General features: G+C 40.7%; 2 protein-coding genes across 2 annotated transcripts in view; one reads left to right on the forward strand and one right to left on the reverse strand.

The window, feature by feature from the left end:
- The window catches only part of LOC109463618 (N-alpha-acetyltransferase 25, NatB auxiliary subunit-like), a 33,452-nt gene extending 27,783 nt beyond the window's left edge, over positions 1–5,669 (reverse strand). Inside the window, exons 1-4 of the mRNA XM_019760472.1 lie at positions 5,551–5,669; positions 3,800–3,885; positions 2,195–2,333; positions 749–867 (exon numbers count right to left, since the gene is read on the reverse strand). Of these exons, the coding sequence (XP_019616031.1) occupies positions 749–867; positions 2,195–2,333; positions 3,800–3,885; positions 5,551–5,605 (399 nt within the window). The 5' untranslated portion in view covers positions 5,606–5,669. The remainder of the gene's footprint in view (positions 1–748; positions 868–2,194; positions 2,334–3,799; positions 3,886–5,550) is intronic.
- A 198-nt stretch (positions 5,670–5,867) lies between these two features.
- Positions 5,868–10,593, forward strand: part of LOC109463624 (transcriptional adapter 2-alpha-like) — an 18,518-nt gene continuing 13,792 nt past the window's right edge. Inside the window, exons 1-4 of the mRNA XM_019760481.1 lie at positions 5,868–5,983; positions 6,873–6,973; positions 7,764–7,823; positions 10,042–10,133. Coding sequence (XP_019616040.1) covers positions 5,971–5,983; positions 6,873–6,973; positions 7,764–7,823; positions 10,042–10,133 — 266 coding nt within the window. The 5' untranslated portion in view covers positions 5,868–5,970. The remainder of the gene's footprint in view (positions 5,984–6,872; positions 6,974–7,763; positions 7,824–10,041; positions 10,134–10,593) is intronic.

Raw genomic sequence — 10,593 nt, forward strand, 5'->3', positions numbered from 1 at the left:
AACATTTTTCCGTCAACTCAATTTTGTTTGATGTAACATCATTATTTTATGGAGTGCCCCACACAACAATCCCGGGGGGGGGGCAGTTTTAAAATCTTGACCTTCTGATTCTATAACACTATTGCCTGCATTTGAGGAGCAAATTTTGCTGGTACAACATACTAAGATTAAGCTTTTTTGAATGACATCTTCTTTCTGCCAATTTTTTGTCCATCAAAGAATGAAAGACGATAGATTGGGCAAAATTTTTGTCAGTTATAAGCAGCAAAATTCGGTCATATGACAGAAAGACAGGCTCTGGCTAGCACACTGGTAACTTTCCCCATGTATTTCCCATGTGGGGTTGTGTGGCGTAGCGGTAGCATGTTTGGCCCAGACTCAAGAGGTAGAGGGTTCGAATCCTGCCCGATGCACCAATCTTGTGTCCATGGGAAAGGCACTTTACAAGACTTTCCTCACTTCACTCAGGTTTAAATGACTACCTAGCTTCGGTTAGGGACGTCCCTCAGATAGGACATTAAATGGAGGTCCCGTGTTTGAGAGAGCCACACCCCACATACGTTAAAGAACCTACCACACTTATCGAAATGAGTAGGGGACCTTCCCGGTGTGAGTGGTTCGAACCTTACAGTCCGGTCTCGGGGTTGACATCTTTGAAGAGGTGATAGTCACAGGTTATGTCAATCCTTCCACAAATGTGGTAAATCTTCACATAAACTTAAAATTTAGAAAAAAATTATTTTCTGACCTGTTGTTGTTTCTTATACTCCCCTAACCTGACATAGGCCATGAACAGGTGGGACAGGAACTCTTCGCTCTGTGGAACTTTCTTCACCGCATTCTCATAGATCCTGGCAACAAGATCGCCTGAAAACAGATCTCTGTAGTAAGTACAAGTTCTTTCACATCCAGGGCTCAAAATTCATTTTTGGGAATAGGTGCACTGGTGCACTCAACCTATAAAATTAGGTGCACAAAAATTTTTTGGGGTGCACCATACATAACAAAACCTAAGGCCACACCAATTTAATTTGTTGGTTCTCTGATTTTTTTCAGAAAAAATATGAAGCGACAGGGCGAAAAAAAATAAAATAAAAACAGGTCTAGGCATCCTATTATAGGCTTAAATGCTACGAAATGAGCCATGAAGTCAACACAAAAGGCTAGGTTAAAATTTAAACATTGAATTTTGAACTTTTAATCAAACCACTGCAATGATAGATGGGAAAACCGTAACAACTAGGAAGAAAAGGACTTTCCTCAACTGTTGAGAGCAAAACATGAGCATTTTTCAGTTGATTCAGAACCAGAATCATTTTTTTTTTTTTTGCAAATCAGAAAAAAATGAAGAGGCGAATCCGAGAACCAACAAATTAAATTGGTGTGGCCTAATTACAGATCTTGAAATGGGAGATAACTTAAAAATCTTACAGAACTACTACAAGAGATTTTATTATTTTTCTGACAGATTCCAAGAATATCTTGTATACTATTAATATTATACATTTAGTATGTAAAAAGATACAAACAAAAATAATTGGGTGCTCCAGTGAAGCCGCGATATAATTATGGGAAAACGTTTTAATTATGGACTCCCGCCCATAAATCCCAAACGCTTCACCCAACTTTCTTAATACTTTTTAAGGTAACATATTAGGTGGTAATGAATATGCAGAAAGCGTTGATGAGTCTCCTGGGAATAGTAAAATTATACATAATTATACTATAATTATACATAATGATTTTGGTATTATACATAATTATACATAACCCTTTTATCCATTATACATAACTATATATAATGATTTTGGCATAATACATAACCTTTTTTATGTATAATGGTACAAAGGGTTATATATAATGGTCCAAAGTGTTATGTATAATTATAGATAATGGTCCAAAGGGTTATGTATAATTATGTATAACGGTCCAAAGGGCTATGTATAATTATGTATACAACCAAAATCATTATGTATAATTATATATAATTATAGTATAATTTTGTATAATTTGACTATTCCCAAGGGACTCATCAACACTTTCCGCATATTCATTACCACCTAATATGTTACCATAAAAAGTATTAAGACAGTTGGGTTAAGCGTTTGGGATTTATGGGCAGGAGTCCATAATAACGTTTTTCCATAATTATATCGCGGCTTGTACTGCATTCCTCTATGACTAAAGCATCTACCTCTTTCCATCTCCCTGTAACAGATAGTGAGTGCCTGCAGAGTGGCTTCTTCTATAGGTTCCTGAGCAGCCACTTCAGCTGCCAACAGTAGAGCCTCCTGTCTCCGGCTGCTTCTCAGCAGGGCAATGGCTTTCAGGGCCTGGGGAGATAATGGGAATTTAAATCTCGATCAAATGTTGCGAAAAAATGTGGCATTTCTAGCCAGGATTACAAATTTAAAAGTCATGCAAAACCCCTGCACTTCTTATATAATCCACATCCATTATTTCTCGTGTAAAACACATGTAGATGTTGATGTAATTATATGAATGAAGACCTTTATTGTACATTTTGCCCCACTGGGCTAAAGACAGGTCACATATTGACAAAGTACATCATCAATGTTGATAATAAAACGGCTATAGTACACAAGTACTTTCAACTTCCTCTCGCTTTCTGGTTATCTTATAAATGTAGTTGGCTGTATGAGTAGTTAGAGCTGGTTTGTTAAATACTACAAGGAATATAAATTTCTCTATACTATTCAAATACTTAAATTGGGAGTATTTGCTTGACACAAAATCGAAAAGAACGTTTCTTTCGCTGTCATACATGGAACAATCCACAATAAAATGTACCTCATCTTCTACTTTACCTTAACTACAATATTGGCAGATTCTTTGCTCTAGAGGAGTGCGATTATGTCTTCCTGATTCAATTCGCAAATTGTGACAACTGATTCTTAGTTTAGTAATTATAAGTGGTTATACTTATAGAGCTGTGTACCTAAACAAATTTTAGCTACAGGTACACAGGTTTAGGTACAGGTCCGGACCTGAACCTGTACTTAAACAATTCCACAAATTAACATGTTCTTCTGAACTCCTTCCATAATGACAGAAACATGAATAAACTTGACAGTTAAGTGTGAGTTTTTATTTATGGAGAATTCTTAATATAATATACAAAACATGGGTAAAACTAAGATATTTTAGTTTTCATCTCCTACCCTGCAACACAAACCTGACCAAAGGGAGGGAGCATAACTAATATGCAAGAGATCTTTCAGGGTACTTAAGTTACACTGTCAGTCTGGATCACAAACACCTCAATTTTTTAAAAGCTTCCGACCCATCCTCCCTCTCGGCCGCTTCGCTCCCTTGACATGCGGCCAGTACCACTATGCTAAAATTAAATCCTAGCTAGAACCCTGAGCTCTATATGTGGTTATGCATCATGATACATGTAGATAGCCATACATAGTGCACAATTGGTACATGGCTTTTGCACAAGGTTTAACCGCATCTTACACAGCTTTTATGTATTTTGAATCGCGATTTAAACATGATAAATAAATAAATAAATAAATAAATGATAAAAATACATGGGAAGTTAATGGAGATCTGTAGTGTATGTACTTTCTCTGTACTACATTTGTACATGTACTGCATCGGCAATTCTACCAGCAGATCCTGATTGAAGTTTCTGTTGACAAAGTTCAAGATCTATACCGTTAGAATTGCAGCTGATTCTACCATCAAGCCAATCAGTGTGTGGCCTTATAGTAGTTATACAGCTTGTAGTTACTCTGACTGAGTCTGAGGTAAACAGGTGTATAAAACCAACCTTGGCACATATCAGGTCCTTCTGCTTCCTCAGTACTTTGTCTGCTTCCTGTATCGCCTTCTTGTTGTTACTGGCATCTAGGGCATCTGACAGACAACAGAAACATCAGAAAATGTAATTAGATAAAACAGATTTCAGTATAATGTGATATACATGCACAGTAATAAATAAATATAGAATACAACACGGGTATTCCGTATCGCCCGAGGTATAGACCCGACCACGAGTCAGATCCCCAGACGGCTGCAGGCGATCCGACTTGCGAAAGGGCCGGGACCGAGGGTGATGCGGAATACACCGTGTTGTATTTTATTTATGTCATACCCACCCAAGAAAACTCGCCTTTCAATGCAAAATGAACCCAAGTTTGGTGTCCCTAAACTAAAACATGCAACAACATCAATTATTCCAACGTTCAGATTCTGTATTCAAATTTTCGAAAGTGGCGCTCGCGGTTAGGGCAAAACGCGTTCGAATTGTTCTATGGAAGCCAGGGATGCCCGGGCTGTACTCTATGGTACGGCCCGGTCCAGAACGCGTTATGGAACATTATCGCGGCCCGGGTATGATATAATATAAATTATTGTGAAATATGCAGAAGACTATAAATTTATATATCAGAGTCAAAATCCTTTTTTTCAATGTTCTGCCATTTTATTTATTGCAGAATGTCACAACATTGTTCTGCAATTTGGAAATACTTTCTGGAAATATGCAGACTGACTCAAACCTATATATATACAAAATTGCATGTTGGCAAACATTTTACATGCAATTTGGAAAATACAATGTCCTGCATAATAGGTATATCATAAAGTCAGTAGTATTAGTACAAAGGCTCCTAAACAAACACAATGGAACCCGTCCTGATTTTTTTCACTGAATATAACTATAAGAAATTTATCACCCTTCTAGTACATGTCTGTACCAGCAATGTGGAGACACCCAATGCAGAATACACCACATAAAAATCTTTTAATATATCAACCAGTTCTTCAGTTATCCTTGATCAAAGATTTTTAAACAAATACAACTGCAGTTCCAGAACAAGCTGCTAGGGTACAAAGTTACATCACTTCTTCCTAGCACAAAAGCTATCTACGGTTCATCTAAAATTTGAGACCCTAGCATGCCAAAATTACTCACTCGATATTTAAAAATCGGACATTCCACTGCAGTACCATAACAAGTCACTAGGTGCAGCCCAATCTCATCAAGACCTACCCACTTACAATGTTTCATGACAATCCATTCGGAGCTTGAGTTATCGTGCTAAACCACATACATAACCTACACACAATGCATACAAACGTTACCTTCAAAACATAACCTTCTGGCGAAGGTAATGAACAAACTTCAAACTCAGCTGTCATCTCTATAGCAGCAAAACAAAGTACTCTTACATGGCTTCATTTAAAAAAGACATATATCATATTATATGGCATATAATTTCATCATTGGCTTTGTGAATAAAACGGAATTACGGAGGCGGTGGAATGAAGAAAAATTATGCATAGTGTTCAATTAGAAACGTATGAATTTGACAGGAATAACAGATTTTGTCTGTTGCCACAAAATTATGTATGCATCCGATTCTGAGATCTACATGTCACCTTTGAATTGATATTACATTTGGACCTCAACTGGGGCAAAACAAAGTAAGATGTTGCTTCACGACATGTTCTACACGGTGACAGAGTGACTGAAGTATTCTCCGCGGCCTGGCGAGGCCCGACAGGAGCAGAATTTACCGTATATCGGCCGGAGTCTTCTCTCGCTCACATCCACATGGCCGCGACCCGCCATCTTGGAGCGTCTGTCGAACAGACTTGTGGGGCGGCAGGCGGCCAGAGGTCGGCTACACGTTTGTCAACAACAACAACAACAACAACATCATCAACAACAATAGCGTTTATGTCATGTATGCTCTTTTTGACACAGAAAGATGAGATCTCTATGTTGTTTCTACGATTCACTTTTTCGCCTGAGAATCAACCAGAGGATGGTCAGTATTTTTGTCAACCTTCTTCCGCTTCCTGAGCTGTAGTACCCTACAAAAGAGGCAGGTGTCGCTGAAGAGTGGTCCAGTCGTGTACCCGGAAGTGACGACACTAATCTACTCTCTGCGTGAAACTGGTTGTTGTCGCTCGTCGATTGCCGTGGGGAACAGAATGGAGATTGAAGGTGTGAAAATTCGGTTTACTACTAACGTTACTAGTATTAGTAACTTTATCATGATGTTGCTGTTTCATTGATTCTGCCCCGAAATTCAACATGACAGCGTGTCAGTGTGTGTGTGTGCATGTGTGTGTGTGTACATACGTGTGTGTTTGTGTGTGTGTGATGTGCACGTGTGTCTGTGTGTGTGCACGTGTGTGCCAGTGTATTTGTGAGCGTGCGTTTGCGCGCGTCATTGTGTGTGTGTCAGTGTGTGCCCGTCAGTGTGTGTGTATGTGTTCGCGCGCGCGTCAGTGTGTGTGTGTGTGTGTGTGTGTGTGTGTGTGCGTCAGTGTGTGTATGTGTATGTCAGTATGTGTGTGTGTGTGTGTGTGTGTGTGTGTGCGCATGTATGTGTGTGTGTGTGTGTGTGTACATGTGTATCAGTGTGTGTGTGTACATGTGTGCTTGTGTATATGTGTGTCAGTGTGTATGTGTGTGTGCACGTGTGTGTATGTGTGTAACATTACATGTATGTGTGTGCGTGTGCACGTGTGTGTCAGTGTGTGTGTGTGCGCGCGCGTGTGTAAGTGTGTGTGTGTGTTTGCGCACGTGTGTGTATGTGTGTGTGTGTGTGTGTGTCAGTGTGTGTCGGTATGTATGTGCGTGTGTGTGTGTATGGGGGAGGTGACGGGGGACATCTTAGGTAACAGTACCTACATGTAGTAGTATATATAAGCTGTTGTTACTAACGTATATGTATTATATAAAGGGGTGGTGTGTAACGTGTTGTTACTGCATGTACCTAATGGCATCTCCTACATTGTGCATGTAGTAGGTTAAAAGCTAGGTTGTATTTTATAAGCTGCCAAACCTCACTATTCTGTGTAACATGCTCTTCTTGTTGTGTCCTCAGCCCCCATGGATAGACCACCATGTCCTGGGTGTTCAGCCTACCTGAAAGAACCCTTCATCAAGTGTGCCCAGTGTAAACCTCCAATACTGCTGTGTCTACAGGTGAGCCTGTACTACTACACTCTACCTACACACTACTTCTACCATGGGGACAGAAACAGATCAGGAGTGAGGGGGAAAAATTATGGGGGACCCCCAGGTGTCAAACCCCTGCATGTTAAAGAACCCAACACACTTATTTAAGTTTAGAGGTGACCTGATGATGTGCTCTGACATGACTTCTCTTGTTACTCGTTCAAAAACTAATGACTTTGTAACAGTGGTAAGTTGAACAGTGGGGGGTTTATAGGCGCTACCAACTGGCCTGGCTGACGGGTCTAGACCTTTTCGCCCGAGCAGTTAGTCAGTGTCGGACTGGTGCCCGGGAACCCACGACCTCCTGAGCACCTGAGTCCGACGCTCTAACTGCTTGGCTGAAAAGGTCTAGACCCGTCAGCCAGGCCAGTTGGTAGCGCCTATAAACCCCCCACTGTTACAACTTAACAACCCTGCTGGTCAATATCTCGTAATTCAAGTACTAATATTCAATTTTAAATTGAAATAGTGGGGTCGTGTGGCATAACGGTAAGAGTGTTCACCTTGGAACCAAGAGGTCCACCGGAACCACCGATTTTGTGCCCTTGGAAAAGGCACTTTACACAAATTTCCTCACTTTGCTCAGGTGAAAATAAAAAAAAAACTTGAGTGTGCCGTGGCCATGTCTTGTAAAGGATGTTGGAATAAAATGGACATTAGCTACATGTACATGTGCTTGAAGTGAACTTATCACAGTGGTCATTGTACCTTATACTACTAGTAATGAATTATTTTTCCATTTTGTATTTTTGCACAGTGTTTTGCAAGGGGCTTTGAAAAGGCAGGCCATGAGAGTGATCACAGATATGAGATCATCGTGAGTAACTAAGTGTATAATTACCTCCGGGGAAGGAGATATCCTTCCGCGAGGAGGTTTTACTATTGTTCGAAACATTTCTGTCAGCAGCTGTTTCTCGCGATCGGCTGGACGGATTTGTCTGTGGTTCGGTATACGTATTGCTGTTGGGCTGCAGATGATGCAGAACGTTTTTGTTTAATTGTATATGTGTTTATGGGCGTGGAAATAAAAGGTTTTTAAGTGCTCCGGACACCCCCGCCATGCTGAAAATGGAATTTACCATGTTGTTAAGGAATGGGGAGGTTTCAGTTTTGGGTCTTACCATTTAAAAGGGGTCAAACAGAGGGGTGTCTGGTTCCGATAAAAACGTTGGGTGACGGCGCAGCAATGACGGCGTGGGATGACGGCGGGGGTAATGGCGCGGGTGACGCTGAACGCTGGGTGCAAGCCGAGTCAGCGCTAGATCTTCGTGTCGCGGCATTTACTTCCAGAAATACGGCGATACACGTCAAATTATTTACTCAAGTACGGCGCGTAGCTAGCATGGCAGCAGCCAGCAGAAGCGGTGGGCGGGCGGTATGACGTATCCGCGTTACGCGTCTCTGATTGGTTGTTCGCTTCAGCTGAGATCGCCGGGCGGCAACATGAAGGGCGCGGGGACGCGAATTTTCTGTTTGAAAATATGCACTAAACGCTGTTTTCCAGGACTGCATAGCCACATCTAGTGAAAAAGTGCACAATTAATATAAATTTGGGGGGAAATATTTGTTTCTTTGTCGATTTATGGTGTCGATTTATGGAACCCGGAAGTGCAGCCGAGACCAGCGCGCAGCGTAGACCAGCGTGGCAGTTTGACGTGTACGATCAAAACATAAACAAAACTCCCGCTGAAGAAGGGAAATTATCCTGTATGTATGCATTTCAGATCCCAGTGACTATGTTTACGATGGGAATAATTGTGGATACGCACGATGCGCACGATAAGCCTCAGAAATTTATGTCGCAAGTGGGGCATTCTATAGGCTTGCACGGCCAATGTCTGGCACGCTACGCGGCGTACGTACACTGCTGCACATCACAGCCAGCGATTCAGTGTCTTAAAATATTTTTTAACATCAGTATAACAATATTTTTAAGCATATGTGATCAAATTTCTGTAAAAAAAAATTTGCACAATTGTAAACATAAAACATGAATAGATCGCTGCTATATTGGGCGTACCATTTCGCGTACATGGCCGGCTGCCCGGCGCAAATACTGTCCCGATTTTTCTCAGTAGAAAACCAGAATAAATCACGCACCCGTAATTTGGCTTCGACCCAGAGCTCCTACTTCAGAGTTGAAACCTCAAAAATAGTAACTTTATTAGAGCATGGAGGTATTATACCTCTATGATTGGAAGAAATATAGTATTGCGACACGTGCATAGAATTTGACAAATGGGGGGGGGGGGGCGTGGCGCTACCTAAAATTCTGCTGCGCTACCTAGTTTTTGCCCTATAGGTAGCACACTGTGCTACTTTGCTCAAAAAAGTATTTCGAACACTGCGTTAATCAACAGTCCTTACCGAACCAACCGTCAGTAGCCATCAAACCGGCATACAAACATATTACGCACATAACTTTCATACTACACACAAACAAATAACCTAAACCAATAGAAAAAAAAACCCGGAGGTTTGAAATCTACGATTTCCCTTGTTTTTATTCTGTCATCAATATCTAAACTGAAAAAAATTTCACATGTATTTTCAGTGAAAACAATTGGCCTCCAATCATGGATTGGCTGTATATAAGCAATGTTTCTATGTTATGCATTATAATCCCTTTCACTTTGAATATAAGAAACTGTATCAATTTTATAATTTGATATTCCTAACATCATCTGACCTACATTGTACATGTATTTCACAACATTACTAGTGGATCTCAACTCAACACAAATACATGTACTTCAGAAAGTTAACTTTAATGAATAATACGTATCTCAATCATTACATATCAGTAATATCATACTAAATCGGAAAGCATTATAATTACTGTTTACATACAATCATGTACATGTACCATATTTGTCATTATCCTACATTGAAAGGTCAAACTAGCAGAGCTTCACAAAAGAAAAGTACGGAAAATTCAGTGTCTAATACATGTATGTCAGCAGTGGTATTTTCAGAGACAATTTGCATCAAATGGAATCCAGTTTCTGCAGTTTATTTTAACGCTGTGTTTTCAGACCAATGAGTTCCCAGTGTTTGACCTTGGCTGGACGGCTGTGGAGGAACTCAAGCTGCTGGAAGCACTGGGGGATTGTGGGATTGGCAATTGGTAAGCAGTTGTGTGAAATAGGGAAAGGGTAGATTAAGTTCACCTGTTAGATTTGTCATCATCTTCAGTAACTGACCAAAGAAAGTCAGAAATAAAGAAGACAGACATGACAGAATCCGCGATTGGAACGCCCTGCCCACAGACACTGTCCAATCCCCGTCCCTGGCCACCTTTGTCTCGAGGGTGTCCAGTCCGGCCTAGACTCAGTCACGCTGGTGACCTTCGACCCGAGACATGTCAATTATTGCCGGTATCGGCAGTTGGACATTACCGGAAGAAGAAGAAGGAAGTCACAAAACATCCTCAGGGTGGATTTACACCTAGGCCACACCAATTTAATTTCTTGGTTAACAGATTTTTCTAGAAAAATAATGGAGCAGGCAGGTGAAAAAATAGAATAAAAACAGGCCTAGGCATCCTATTATTAATCTCCAAGCAGATCATACGGTGGCAAGGCAGT

The sequence above is a fragment of the Branchiostoma belcheri genome, unplaced genomic scaffold, assembly GCF_001625305.1.
Source record: "Branchiostoma belcheri isolate BF01 breed outbred unplaced genomic scaffold, Haploidv18h27 scaffold129, whole genome shotgun sequence".
In the NCBI taxonomy this organism is placed as follows: domain Eukaryota; kingdom Metazoa; phylum Chordata; class Leptocardii; order Amphioxiformes; family Branchiostomatidae; genus Branchiostoma; species Branchiostoma belcheri.